The sequence below is a fragment of the Alligator sinensis genome, unplaced genomic scaffold (genome assembly GCF_000455745.1).
Source record: "Alligator sinensis unplaced genomic scaffold, ASM45574v1 scaffold400_1, whole genome shotgun sequence".
Lineage (NCBI taxonomy): Eukaryota > Metazoa > Chordata > Crocodylia > Alligatoridae > Alligator > Alligator sinensis.
Window position 1 is genome coordinate 1474374 of NW_005841897.1, and position 14551 is coordinate 1488924.

The following is a 14551-nucleotide window of genomic DNA, read 5'->3' on the forward strand; positions in this document are numbered from 1 at the left end:
CACAAAACTGTATACCATGGTAGCCAAAGTGGTATATAGAATATTAAGCGTGGATACTCAAAACCGTGGTTGGCGGGGAAAACCTGTATTGCAACACATTTACCATCCTAACGCCAGGTAACTTATCTTGAGAATATATGAGACATATATAATCTCCATTGTAAGTGGATAAAATTTGACTCACTTGCACCAGGGTTGATTTTGACCCTATGTATTTTTTCTCTATGCATACAGTACACAATATAGTATGCAGAAAGCTGTAAGAGGTAGGTAATAAACTAGTACTAGAAAAAATAAACTTATAGAAATGCATGTAATAGAGACAGGGAGGAGATGGAATTACTACAGTACGTTGATGTAACAGGCAGTAATGCATTGCATCCGTTGTGTTCATAGGGGAGGTGTGAGAAAAGTGTCTTAGGAAATCTGGTCTAATATCCTGAAAATTCTGCTTCCCTTTCCACCATTTCCAGAAAGGATATTTATTCACGATTTCTATTCAAGGTATATTGGTGAAAAAAATATTAATAAAGGGCTAATTAACTGTCATAGATTCATAGACGCTAGGGTTGGAAGGGACCAGCCCCCTGCCCAGGGGCAGGAAGTCATCAGGGTCATAAGATCCCAGCAAGAAAAACATCCAAATGTCTCTTGAAGGTGTTCAAGGTAGGCGCTTGAACCACCTTCGGGGGCAGTCTATTCCAGGCCTTGGGGGCTCGGACAGTAAAGAAGTTCTTCCTTATGTCCAGCCTGAAATGGTCATGGAGGAGTTTGTGACCATTCGACTTTGTCATCCCTTGGGGCGCTCTGGTGAACAGACGTTCCCCCAGATCCTGGTGAGCACCCCGATAAACTTATAGGTGGCCACCAGATCCCCCCTGAGCCTGCGCTTTTCCAGGCTGAAGAGTCCCATAGCTCTCAGCCTCTCATCATAAGGTCTGTTTTCCTGACCTCTGATCATGTGCATGGTTCTTCTCTGCCTCCTCTCAAGCTTCTCCACATCCTTTTTCGAATTGTGGAGCCCAAAACTGGATGCAGTACTCCAGCTGCGGCCTCACCAAGGCCAAGTACAATGAGAGTGTCATAGGTTGTGAGAGGCAAACATGTCAATGGGTTGCATTTTGCCATGGCTGACAGCTTTAACACCTTCTCCTGATGCACCGGAAACCATGCAACATGTACTACTTACATTTTTGGACACACATTGACAATTAATTTAGGGATAAGCATCTGTGCAGGATGCTGGACTAGGTGACCTCTGAGATCCCTTCCTACCCTCTGATTCTATGATTACTTGTTTATTAACCCTGTATAAACTACCTCAGGGAGTACGACTGTCATTAAGGTATGATTGGTTTCTTTTAGGAGCTTGAGATTTTAATGTGCTAAAGTTCCAAACAAAGAAGAGTTGTAACATAAAATATAATAAAAATCCTGCAGAGATGAGTTTAAAAGTTTCAGTCAGCTAAATAAATCGTTTCTAGGGTCACCTAATAATGTCGCTATTAAAAATGAAATGGCAAAACCACTTCTATGAACACTGTTGCTGTTTTAGTATCTCCAGGCAAGGGTACCAGCAGCATCTTCTCGCTAGGGGATGATATTTTATCTTTCTGGCTTGGACACAATGGAGCCCTCTAGATGTGACCTCATCAGCGTAGGAATGGGGGCTTCCTGCCGTGTCTCATGAGATCACATTTGTTTGCTTGCTCTTATGCTCAGATGTGGGCCTTCTGTGATAAGGCTGAGCGAGGCACAGTGGTAACAGTGTTGGGGAAGATTATAGTGCTGCTGTATAAAGTACTGTGTTTGCATAACACTGTGCCATCTAGGCAGCTTTCCTCCAGAAAGTCCATTTTGAATCATCCTCCCTGATCATGCTCAATAAGGCACACTGCAGAGTAACAATGGTACAAGTGGTCAGTAAGATTATCTCCTCCAGGCCACACATGGGGAGCTGGTAAGATGCCCCATCTTAAAAAATGCCCAGTTTACACCTCCCCCCACCCCACACACAGGCTTCTACCTACCAGGAAGCTTCTTCTATTCCTTAATTCCCTGGGTGACCAAAAGCACAGGCTGGAGAGGTGGAGTTGTCACAGCTAGAGAAGGCTATCAAGTGCGAATGACAGCTACAGCAAACTATCACAAGAAAGATGCATTTTGGGTCTCCTCTGTGCCAAACACCCTGCAAGTTACCTCCGCTTTAGCACCGACACACAGTCCCTCTTCAGCGGCCCAAGCTGCAGGTGGGCATCTACGCTTTCAAGGAAAAAGGCTGGTTTGAGGTTATATGCGAACAGGGATGGGAACTGGTGATTGATCTTGTTCTGGAATGGGTCAAACATGCCCTTCTTAAAGCGGGAGACCTTGAGCTGCTGGAGACACGTCATCTTGGAATCCTTGACCCCGAAGAACGTCAGGGCCTTCTCGGAGTATTCTAGGTACACCCCGATGGTGTGGAAGAATGGCTGCTGGATGACAGATTCGAAGCCACCGAACCAGGCCACGTAGTTCTGTCCGTTCCACTGTAGGCAGCAGGACTTCTCGTTCCTTCCGAGGCGACCTCTGTCATAGGACTCCCGCGAATTGAAGTCATCGGTAATGACCCCGATGCTCACCCAGCCATCGATGATTTCCACCTCCCAGTAGTAGTTGCCCCGGTTCATCATGTTTTCGCCCAGCACCTGCTCGCAGTTGATGAATCTGGTTGAGCTCTCAGGGTAGGCAATGGGATTGAGCACGCGTTTGGCCCCTTTGGTTCCAAAGAGCTGGATGAACTTGTCTGCAGTGTCGCTGTCCAAATCAATGATGAAGGCAACTGGGTAGAAGGGGAGAAGGGAGAGAATCAAAGTGGGATCCTTCCTTGATTCCCAAGTGATGAGTTGCAGTGCTACCACTTCTATTTTCTTGCTAGTGCTCTCTGGTTCTTTCCCATTGTCAGAACATCGAAGCCTATTCCTATGATAAAATGATTTCTCCCCACACAACCATTTCCATCCCTTGACCCCAGGACAAATAATCTCCATTTAGTCAGTGGCCCAAGAGACAGTCTGACCACTGCATGTTGCATCTGGGCTTAGAAAGACCACAAGAGGGGAATTCCAGAGCAGAGAGCCCTGCTCTGAGAACTTCCTGCCACCCCCACCCCAGGAATTTAACTCTGGACTCAGAAACAAAATGTAATTGTGCTGATTGCATCCAACATACAATGCCTGACCTGGCAGTGTATTAAACAGATCAGACACAGAATGGCAGAATGGTTATTACAGGGGCCAGCAGTACGTACTAAAGAGGGCTGCTTTCTGGCTAGCACAGTGGAGGTGACTTCTCAACTTAACATATGCATGGAACCATGCAAAGCTTTTTAATGCTACCAAAAAACACCAACCCTACTATCCACCCCCTCAAACTGATACTAAATCTCTGAGAATGAAAATCTGACTAAGAGCCGTGTGTGGCAGTTGACTTCAAAGAGATTAACATATCCTTACTGCTGGCAGGAGCTGGTGACCTGCAGATACCATGCCTCAGAGCACTAGTGACTGGAGCAGCAGGAAAGCAAGATAAAGTTTGCAGCAAGGGACCTGGTTGATGGATATTCACAAAACACGAGCTCAAGTGGAATATGGATTATGGTATATCTGCCTCCCCCCTCCCCAGGAATAACACAAATCTCTGAAGCAAAAGAGATCCAGGTTGCTAAACAAATGGGAAGGAGTCAAAGAAAAGGGGATGGGAGTGTCTTTGCATTCCCAGTGGAGTGGGCCCGGCTTATTTTTGCAAAGGGTCACCTTCCTCTACACAGCATGACTTGGAAGACCTTAATGCTAAAAGCTCACCCTTGGATTTGTAAGGCCAGGTCTGCTCAAAGGGGTGAGAAGTAGAGGATGGAGTCAGGGGAATAAAAAGGACATCAAAATGTACGTGTAGTAGAGCTGTAGCTCCATGCAATAGATGCAAGCTTCACTCCCCTCCCACACCTGCAAGTTAGGGCTCTCACACCCTGTCTGAATAGAATCAGTCGCTCTTGTTTCGATCGAGTCTTTCCTCGCCCTCTGACCTATGCAACCAATCTTTCTATGGCAGCTCACCCAGCACAACACAATACTCTGAGTGTCAGTAACAAGCTCTGAATAGGGCAACTTTTCAACCTCTTTAGTTAACATCGCCTTTCCCTGGACTCTTTTTCATGTCTGTCTTATTCAGAATTTTCTTTAGCCACTCAGTCTAATCAACAAGGAAATCATTCATCTGCTGAAAGCGAACAAAAACAGATCACAGGAAACATGGACTTATACTTTTTCTGACTACAAATGAAATAGTAGCAGGGGTTCTAATCCAGTTAAAGAGAGAATCAAATTAAACAATAATGGGAATAAAGTGGAAAATATTTTGCAAGCAACAGATTCTTGGCCAGCTTTCCCAGGGCTGTTTTGGGAGCGCCACAGATAAGTCCGTTTTTGCAGGCGTTCGTTAGAAAGCAAACTTTAGCTACACAGTGTTTATCACAGCCACACTGCTCCAGATATTAGCAGTTTTGAGAACAGGAAGTTTACATGCTGTCTGGCTTTCAGCACACAGAGGAAACACAGCGCTGGCCTTAGCAACAAAAGCCAAAGCAAAAGTCAATGTCTTACATTTCAGGAAATAGTCTCGTGTTTCTGAACAGGCTGGATTGCTCGGTTTATCTGAGAGTTGGGGCTCAGCAATTACTGCAAGGAGAAGAGAAAAAGGCTTCAGAAGGTTACATATACAGCAAAGGCAATGGAGCGGACAAGCCATCAGGAACTGATGCTGCTTTTGCTACTGCGGGCAGATGGCTTTCCAGGTGAGGTGCAATATTCAGTGTGCCCCACAGGGAGGCCTGCTTCAGGTTGGGGGTGCATTCCCCATGCCTGCCTGTGGTCTGGTGTGTTTTAACATATAAAGCAAAGAGGGGGGAAAAATGCCTGCAAGACACTGCAATATGCATAAGGGGTCCCTTCAGACTGAGCAGACAGGGAGGCTCAGGACGAACAAACCAACCCTGTCCTGAAAGCCGTGTAATGCTAGGGTGAGGTGGTTACGGAGCTGAATAAGCCCAGCAGCGCCTGTTGGCTTGGCCTTACCAGCGACCAGCAGCCACACACAGGGACTCTGACAGGTCTACAGCAGGGCTTTTAACCACCACCGGAAAACAGCCTGAGCCTTGCGTAGCTTCAACCTTTTAACCCCCTCAGGCTGGAGAGCGCGGAGAACAAAGCTCGCCTGTGTGAAGAGGTTTGTCTGTGTTCACAAGAGACAAGTCCCCTTTCATAGGAGGCCGCCTTGGATGTGCTCTCCTCACCGCAGGGCCCCGCCTAGCAATACATCTGTTTGTTGCCTTTTGATTATCTAGTCGTCGCGGAAAACTCATAAAACCCATGAAAGCGAGGTGCGAGACCAGACAGCCAAGGCAGAGCTATTATTATGCAGTTGGACAGTAACCACACTGTATGCCTTCCAAGGCTGCTAGGGAGGGGGCCGGAGATCCCCCACGGCCATCCCCTCGGGTACCCTGGTTTCCCGCATGCATTTGCTATTTATAAAAGCTCAATGCTGAGTCCACAGAGCTTCTGTGCTTCTTGTACATGCTGGGGGCGGCTTGGAGCTGAAGGGAGCTCAGAGGAGCCAGCGAGGGGCTAGCGTGGGCTGTGTCGATACAAACCTTCTTGCATGTCATGGAAACCAGCCCCGTCAGCCCCTTTCCCCAGCAGCTGGTCCCACTGGCTCTTGCAGGCCGTCACAAGCAGCTCCTTCACGGCGCACACGACCTGGCTGGACTTAGTGAAGCTCAGCTCCTTCTGGAAGCTCGGACCTGGGGAATTATTTTCCTCGGCTGCTATTTTTAACGCCTGGAACTCCTGAGTCAAAAAGACAGGATTTCAAAAGATTTCAACAACCCTGGGCTGCGCGTTGTTCCACAACCACACCCTCTCCCAAAACGCTAGGCAGCGGGCCGCTCCAGGACCTGGCATGCAGACATGCATGCAACAGGGAGGAGACCGCTTTTCTGGCCACGTGTTCCTGGCACCTTGTCTTAAATCAACGGCATCTCTGGAGCAAGAGCATCATGTGGAACAGGATCTTTTCCCACAGAGGTCTCTGCCCTCAGTTCCAGAGCTGGAAACAGGCCCCTCTGCAGAGGCTGCCCCCAAGCCAAGAGCCGCACCGTGGTTAGACTAACGAATGGCACGTGCTCACAATAACTGTCCTTTAGCATTTGGACAATGGCAAGAGGTGTCTCAGTTCATGCGTGACCTAAAAAATAGGGTCAAGCTTCCTAATTCGAGGTGACTGGAAAAGCCTGATCCCAGGCCTGCTGAGAGTCAATCAGGATCAGGTCAAAAAAAATGCAACACAAAACAGGTCTGTGCTTTTGCACGCCGCCTCTTCCCACAAGCTCCAGCTGTGCTTCCTATTTCTGTTCACCTCAGACCTGAAGAGTGTCCCCTGAGGGTGCACAATCCTAGTGGCTTTGGCTATACATTGCCATACAGCAGAACCGAATCCCTTTTATGCCTGCAGTGTCACTCCCACTAGAGATTGCTAGCCTATTCTGCCCTTGGCCAGCTCCTGGTCCTTTGCTCTTCAGCATCGTATCCTGTTACATCAGAGCATTGGATAAGGACATTCCCAGGGACACCAGCCACCCAGTCCTCTTCTGCTCCAGCCACACCAGCCCTCAATACTGTCCACTTCATCCACTCCCACAACCCTTCCCCTCCGTTCTACAGAAAGTTACTCTCTAGAGGCCCAATCCAAAGCCCACTGGAGGAGTCCATGGGAAACTTCCCATTGACTTCAGAAGCTTTGCACTGGACTCTAATTCAGTGGGAGGCAGGCATGCCAGAAATTAAGCCCATACCTTTCCTGAATGCCACTCAAATTCCCTTCCCCTACCCAATCCACTGCTCTGCCTTCTGCTCCCTTACCTGTGCTCCCTGCCTTGTCTGCTGTTCTGCTTTCTGCTCCTGCCCTATGTCACCATGCTGCTTGTCCCCTCTTCGATCTGCTACGTGCCACACACAGAGGATGCCAATGTTACAAGTTAGCTACCCCTGCTCTAGTTGAATAATGGATTAACCGACAGCTGTGTTAAGTTTAGGGGGAGAGCTTTAAAGAGTTGTGGTGTCTCCCCAGCTCTCCCCATTCAACGTCTACGTGAACTGAATCGGAGTGAGGAGATTAGGTCCCCACATCGTGGAGATGTTCAACTCTTCCCCTTCCCTTGCCCCTCTCCTAGCATGGTTCCAACTCACCTGTAAGAAGCAAAGGGCATCCGTGCTGGAAACTTGCTCCAGGTTCTGCTTGCATTGGGCTAGCTTGGCACGTCTCTCCTCCTTCTGTCGGAGGTACTCTTCAGCCTCAGCCAACATGGATTGCTCGTCATCCTCAATGAAGGTAGCCACCTCTTTCTGGAAGGTCTCCAGAGCTCTGGTTGCCACAGCAAAGAGCTTGCTAACTATGTCCTTCTCCTTCAAGGCAGTGCTCTGGGAAGAATGGGATTTGCAACGTGTTTATAGATAGCTTTTTCCTTTTCTAGGGGTTCATTTCCATTTCTTTTCCATTTCATCTAGGGATCTCCATCCACATTACAAGCAGCCCAGTTCACCGAGTTCTTGTCTGCACCAAGCTGTTCTGCACATTACAAGCCACCACTTGCTGAAGTGCAACATGCTACACTGGCCTAGCTTCAGGGGTGTCCAAAACACACCTCAATCAGCATGGGCAAGGTCTGAGCTACACAATACCTCTCACATTACCAATGGGAAAATGGGGCCATACAGAGATAAAGGTTTTCACTCAAGGGCAGCCAGTGAGTCACAGCAGAGGCAGGAACAGAACACGATGGTTCCCACTGTGCTCCTTTGTGAATCACAGAGTATTGTTGCACCTGTCATTTTAATCACTTTACCCCTCACTTCCCTGGCCCCTTCCACTTGGAAATGGCGCATCAGTATTTTCTCCTCTGGTTGGGTTTGCTGTTACACATATAGATACAGAGGATGCTAAAACCTATGGAGGGTGGTCCAGCATCTTCCCTAACAGATCAGTAACCCAGAGTGCAGGAAACTGGGAAATAGTAAAGAGGAATGGGTAAAAGACAACTTGATCCTAGAATGACTGCCCCGCAGAAAACTTAGGCATGTAGGGCTGGAATTGTGAACAACACTGCTCTGGGAACCACCCCAACAGCAAACCTCCTGGGAGGGACATCTTTGCATCAGCTAATGACTGATGCCCTCATTCACAGCGTGGCTTTTCTCCACTCCTATACAAGCACTGTCCAGGATTGGAGACCATGCATCATGTTAGGCCGCTCACTATCAGATGGATATTGGGGAGTCAGATGTTTAGGGTGATCATCACCACAGTTCCAAAGCACTTGAGCTCTTTTGATCTGGACATCAGGAAAAACTTCTTTACCGTCAAAGTCTCCAAAGTCTGGAATAGACTCCACCCAGAAGCGGTGCAAGCACCTGCTCTGGATACCTTTAAGAAATGCTTGGATGCGGTGATCTGACCCCTGCTGACCTCCTGCCCCTTGGGCTGGACCCAATGATTTCATAAGGTCCCTTCCAGCCCTAATGTCTATGAAAAAAAACACCTCTGGTACTAGGGAGTTGTGCTGTGTCCTGAAGACAACCTCTGACCTGCCTATTTCCAATAGCAGAGGGTGCTTGTAGGATGAAGTTCAGAGGGGAGGTGGACAGGAGCAGATCTTTCAAGTTCAGCTTTACCCCTGAGCCAAGGTCCTCTTACCTTGATGAGTTCCACAGTCTTCCTAGTCTGTGCAATGACGACTCCCAGCTCATCCAGCTGATTCTCTACATCGCTCAGGATTTTTGGTCGCTGGGCCTTTCAAGAAAAAGGAGGAAAACAGAACTACTGACAGGTCCATTAGCTGTCACACCCGAAAGCATGTTTGGGACCCATGCCCTCTGAGAGAGATTGTCTGCAGGGATCCACAGGCATCCTCCAGATTTCAGCTTACAACTCTGTTTTCATTTTAACCCTTGCTCCTCACCCTCCCTCTAAATTCTATAAATCAAAATCTACCAGGCTGAAAAATAGGGAGGATGCCTCTGAGGCTAAGGGAAAAGTTTCCTACGAAGTTTCAGACGAATTGAGTGGGAGGATTCTGAAGCAATGGCCTCCCCAAATCCTGCAGGAGCTTAGCCCTTTCTTGCTCATTCCTAACTCAAAGAGCAGCTATGCTGAAGACACCTGTGGACTTGCAGCCTGTGCTAGAGACTGACTATGGGACTGGGGCTCTCCTGGGACACAAGGAAGCTATCTGGGCTTCATTTTTGCAAAGATGTGTGGGAACTAACACTGTGGCAAGGCAGTCTAAGCCTGGCATACCAAGGGGTTTGCCTGATTGGAAGGAGCCTTTTCACAGGCTAACAGGTAACCAGCTGCACCGTTCACACCTTATGCCCACTCCTAGCCACTGCTCACTAGCCAGTGAGGGCATTTTCACTGCCGAGAAGGGCTCTGAACAAGCACTGACTCACTGCTTGGAAAACACCAAGCGATGTTCCATTGCACTCCTATGTTCACTGGCTGAGAGAGATGACCTCCCAGGCCTATCACCAGGGAGCTGGGAGGAGAGGGACACTTATAGGGGAGGTGAAACAGGATTGCTCTGGAAGTGGCAATAACTGGGTGGAGGCTGTTGGAGTGGGCAGGGTAGCATGATGTCGCCGCAATACAACTACTAATTCCAATTAAGACCTCCCTACTACACCAGACCAAATCCTTGCCACCCTAACAACTGTTACAAAAGCCAATTCTCTTCCTCTGGTGTCCAGGACAACAGCAGGAACAAAATTCACACTCTTGCGGGAGACTCTCCATTAAGCATGAGCAATACAATTAGCTCTGTGCCAACCACACTCAACATGCACCTCCTTCCCCTGTCAGACTAGAAGCAGCAGCAGAGTAGACAGGAGGCGAAAACAAGAGATGGAAAGGCACAGGCAACTCCTTTAACAGCCGTCTCTTCTTGCACCTCACCTACATTACCCATGTCCTCCTCCTCCTCTAGGACTTGGTATTGGTGCTCCACAATGGGTGAGAAGGGATATATGGTGGGATCTGAAGGAAAGACGGTCATGGGACAGGAGAAAGTGTAGAAGGGACAGAAGAAAGACTGAAAGTGTTGCCCTGGCTTCTGGATCAGACAGGTTTGCTAAGACCTGCCAGGGAGGGTTGTCATTCAGCTTCTAGCTATCAAGAGTCCTACTGCCCCCGTCTCCCTTGCACCCAACCCTTGCACCCTTAACAACCTTCCATTTAAACAACACCTGGAAATCAAATGCAAGACTTCTGTTAAATACAGAACAAGTGTTGCAGCCATATGCCAACGCCACATGCTTCAGACACCCTTTGAGAGCTGGCACGTGTCATTCTTGATCGCTCCCATCCAATGTAGCAGAAAGCCTCTTGTTGCTCCTTAAAATAGCATTATCTTCATTGCAAAACACATGCATCTAAGCATGTGAGTGTGCCACATCAGAAGCACCATCCTCTTTCTGCACTTCCTGCCATTCTAAAGTTAGCTCTGTGCATCGAGTTGTCAGGGTGATGCTCCATTAAGTGAATGGCAGAGAGGAAGTTAACTCCATGTTTCCTGCAATCAGAGGGCTGAAGCTTAGAGAAGGATGCTCTGCCTTGCTGGAGAGGTGGAAGCAGCCTGGGTTTCTGCCATATAGCTGCAACCTCAGCTCCATGTGAACAGTTTTTTGAGGGTTTGCATAACCACTGAACATATCGAAAGCAGCACAGAATGAGCACTTCAAGGAAAAAGCCAGCCGCCAGCCAGACCACATCAACAGCGTTGTGTGCGCCAGCAGCCGAAGAAGCAAGGAAATCAGAACTTTGGAGAGATCTTATCTGGGGAGGCTGCAGAACCCTGTGGGAGGGAGAGGAAGGGTGGCCGACATGAACGTGTACAATGCTCCAGACTGTTTAAGGACATCTCAGCTGCTGGCTGCCACTTCTATGTCCATGAGCCGGCCCTGCCACCGCCCCCATCCTCCAGTGCATGGTGCTGTCTCTGACTAACCCTCTGGAGCTCTGAGCAGAGGCAAAAGCCACACCTTGGCAATATCAGGCCTCCTTTCCCATGCTCTAAGGCCATTCACAGTGAGTAATTACATTAATATCCAAGGGCCAACATCATCCAGTAGACAGCAACTCCAAGCAGCCTGCCTACACATGCTAGGTCCTGTGGGAAGTGTATAGTCTGCCTACAACTGACAGCTTCTTGGACTCTTCTTTTTTTAATGTTCTTTCCACTGCTGTTGGGTAATGAGCAATTAAGGCTTATGTAAACTAAACTGTGTTCTGAAGTGTGCTATGTGGTTACTTATAAATTAGACTTGCGCAGGGAAAACACATGAGAACATGTACCATTAAGGTGGTGGTTATGCTAAGCTGAATGGGATTTTCACAGTTACTTGGCATTCAGAGCAGGCGCTAAGATCTAGGCTTGCATGAAACAGCTGCTGTTCTTTTGCAAAGCCCTTTGATACCTCAATGGTAATGCATAGAGTTTTACTAATAGGTTGGACATTGGATTGGTATGGCATGGATTGGATAGAGGTGATCTTAGCTTCTGGCGGGGGGCTGGACTAGATGGGCTCTGGAAGACCCTTCCAGCCCTACTTCTCCATGATCCTATTTGACTTGCAAAAGTTATAATAAGGGAGAGAATCTCACTGAAGCTGTACAGAAATGGATAGTTTCCAAAATAAGGAACTGTCAAGCTGCTTCTGGATGCTGTTTAAGCAGTAAACGTGGTCAGAAAATAACTGGATACAACATAAAGGGTCCTGATTGGAACAAAAGGGAAACATATGTAAAATACTATGTGCTGATGCATGAAAGAGAGGGGGATACTTGAGCAATGCAGGGCCTGCTAAGCAGCAACCCCCATGAGAAGACTGAAAGCCACTGGCTTGAAAAAACCTACCTATACCTCAGCACTGGGTAACAGGGCAGAGCCTAGTTATGATCCATCTGCCAACTCCTGGCTCTTTGAACTAAAAGCTGCTCATATATTGTCCTCAAGTTCAATAACAGAAAGCTGCTTCCATTATGTAAGATAGCGAATTGTGTCTGGACTTTATCAACTGCCTACCAGTGCAAATCATGCTGGAAGCACTCAGCCATGGATAATCAAGGCAGAAAGACTTCTCCATAATAGGACAGTGGCTGAAGAACCCACTGAAATAGGAGTTAGACTTGAATTGTAGGCTCCTTGGGGCAGGGGCTACACTTACTCTGCGACTGCATGGAGCTTAGGACAATGGGGAGCTGGTCCATGAGAATGCTTGCTACATGTTGCTGCAGTACAATGAATAATTCCAATTAAGGCCTCCCTACTATACTAAACCAAATCCCTGCCACCCTAACAACTGTTGCAAAAGCCAATTCTCTTCCTCTGGTGTCCAGGACAAAATTCACACTCTTGCAGGAGACTCTCCATTAAGCATTAGCAATAAAAGATCTTTGCTAGACACTTTTGATTCTAGCCAACAGGGGGCACCTGCCCAGCCACCGGTTCAATTCTGCCCTTCCTCTCCAACATCAGACAGGGCAGCATGTAGAGACTAACTTGGTCACAAGCTAACTACCTCTCTCTGACATCAGGGACTCTCCTCACCGCTGCCAAGAAGCCAGACTGAGACCGAGAGCTCAGGCCCAGCTTGAGTGAAAATTTGGAAGATGACTCAGCCGCATCTGGGAATGGGAGTGATGGAAAAAGCCCCGGCTGACAGAACACAAAAGCGTAACAGAGCAAGGAACGGAATCCAGTAGCGGAGCCAAAGGAAATAAAGGACCTGGGAAAGAGCCGTGCAGGGACAAAATTCCTCCCAGCCAAGGCACGGGAGTGATGCCAGGGATGGATCTGGCTTGGGATCTCCAGAAGGAACAGGGATCTCCCCAGACTTTTATCTTTGCCTCCTCCCCAAGCCCCCGCTCCACATCTCTTGCACGTGTAAGTGTCTGGCAGCTCCTGAGGAATCGAGGGCAGTAGCCCGGTGAAATGGTTGTTATTCTTAATTTAAAACTTCTCTGCCCCTGAATTTTGAATGCGGCCTTTTCCCCTCACTGGGTGTGGAGCCAAAAGACTGTGCAGGACAGAGCCCTGTTTTCAAGTTAACAAGCGCAGCCTGTTCTGGGATTTAGACACACTTTTCCCCCCTGAAGGCAAAGTCCTCCCTTGGCTGTTGAAAGAGTCTCACCTGCATGCTGAACTGCCTACGGTGTAACACTGCGGGTTACCAGGGCTGGGTACTTTAATTCCATGAAGCACAAGGGGCCAGACTTTGATTCTAAACTGAAGGAATCAAGCAGCCCACCCAGCCTTTTTTTAAACTCAGTGGCTATTTCAGCCCTTCGGCTTCCTGCAGACTGTTCTTCAAGGCTGCTCCAGCAGCGTCACTGATATTCTGATTATGCCACCTCCCAGCTCCTCTGCCGTCTCCTTCCTGACCCGCTGTCTGATCCCACATGCTATTTCAGTGCTGGAATCACCTAAAGGCTGTTCTATGAATGCCCCTCCATCCCCACCCACAGCGTCCTTTCCCCTCAAATCCAGAACTGAGCCCCAGTGCTGGGACGTCAGGACACACTGCTTTGCAAATGCGTTTCAGCCTCTCCCCACAGCTGCAGCTCACCTACACACGACCCTGCCCATGCTCCTCAGTGCCAACCCACAGCCCCTCTGCCCTTCCACCCTGGGGTTATTCCCCACCTACATCTCTGAGACACCGCTCAGCGCTGACCCCCCACACAACAAGGTTGTTCTGAACACGCGGCTCTGCCACTGCCCCGCAATCCTCCGGCAGCCCCTCTGCGATTCCAGCTTGGGACTGTTCTCCACCCGCAGCTCAACCCAGTCCTCTGATCTCAGCTTGCAAGTCCTGCCCTGCCCTGGGCTCCCCAAGCCAGCTCTGCTGATACCCCCAGATCCGGGCTCCCAGCTCCCCTCAGCCCAGGGCTCCCTGTGCCAACTCTACTGACACCCGAGATCTTGGCTCTCAGCACCCTGCTTCCCCCAGCCCAGAGCTTCCCACATCAGCTCTGCAGATTCCCTGGCTCCCAGCCCCTGCTCCCCACGCCGGCTCTGCCCATACCCCTAGATCCTGGATCTCCACAAGCAGCTTGACCTGTCCTTCTGGATCCCAGCTCCCTACCTCCCCTACTCAGGAGGGCTCCCTCCAGATCCCCTGAATCCCAGCTCCCAGCCCCTCCATCCCAGGCCAGCTCTGCTGATATCCCCAGATCCCAGCTCTCCAGGTGCAGCTCAACGCGTCCCTGCAGATCCCTGGCTCCCAGCTCCTGCGTCCCAGGGCTCCCCGGAGCCCAGCTCGTCCACCCGGGCCCCCCGCTACCTCCTTGAGGTCGCGCTCCTGCTCGAGGGGCACGACGTCGTGGGCGCGGTGGTCCTGGGCGCGGCAGAGCGGGCAGACGCAGGCGGGGCAGGCGCGGCAGTAGGCGTCGAGGGGCCGCA

The 14551-nt window shown here is 49.4% G+C and overlaps 1 protein-coding gene across 1 annotated transcript in view; it reads right to left on the reverse strand.

Moving 5' to 3' along the window:
• Nucleotides 1-951: 951 nt before the first annotated feature.
• The window catches only part of LOC102377470 (tripartite motif-containing protein 47), a 32007-nt gene continuing 18407 nt past the window's right edge, over nucleotides 952-14551 (reverse strand). Inside the window, exons 7-12 of the mRNA XM_006018356.3 lie at nucleotides 14433-14551; nucleotides 8788-8883; nucleotides 7284-7514; nucleotides 5690-5885; nucleotides 4641-4715; nucleotides 952-2821 (exon numbers count right to left, since the gene is read on the reverse strand). Of these exons, the coding sequence (XP_006018418.2) occupies nucleotides 2196-2821; nucleotides 4641-4715; nucleotides 5690-5885; nucleotides 7284-7514; nucleotides 8788-8883; nucleotides 14433-14551 (1343 nt within the window). The 3' untranslated portion in view covers nucleotides 952-2195. The remainder of the gene's footprint in view (nucleotides 2822-4640; nucleotides 4716-5689; nucleotides 5886-7283; nucleotides 7515-8787; nucleotides 8884-14432) is intronic.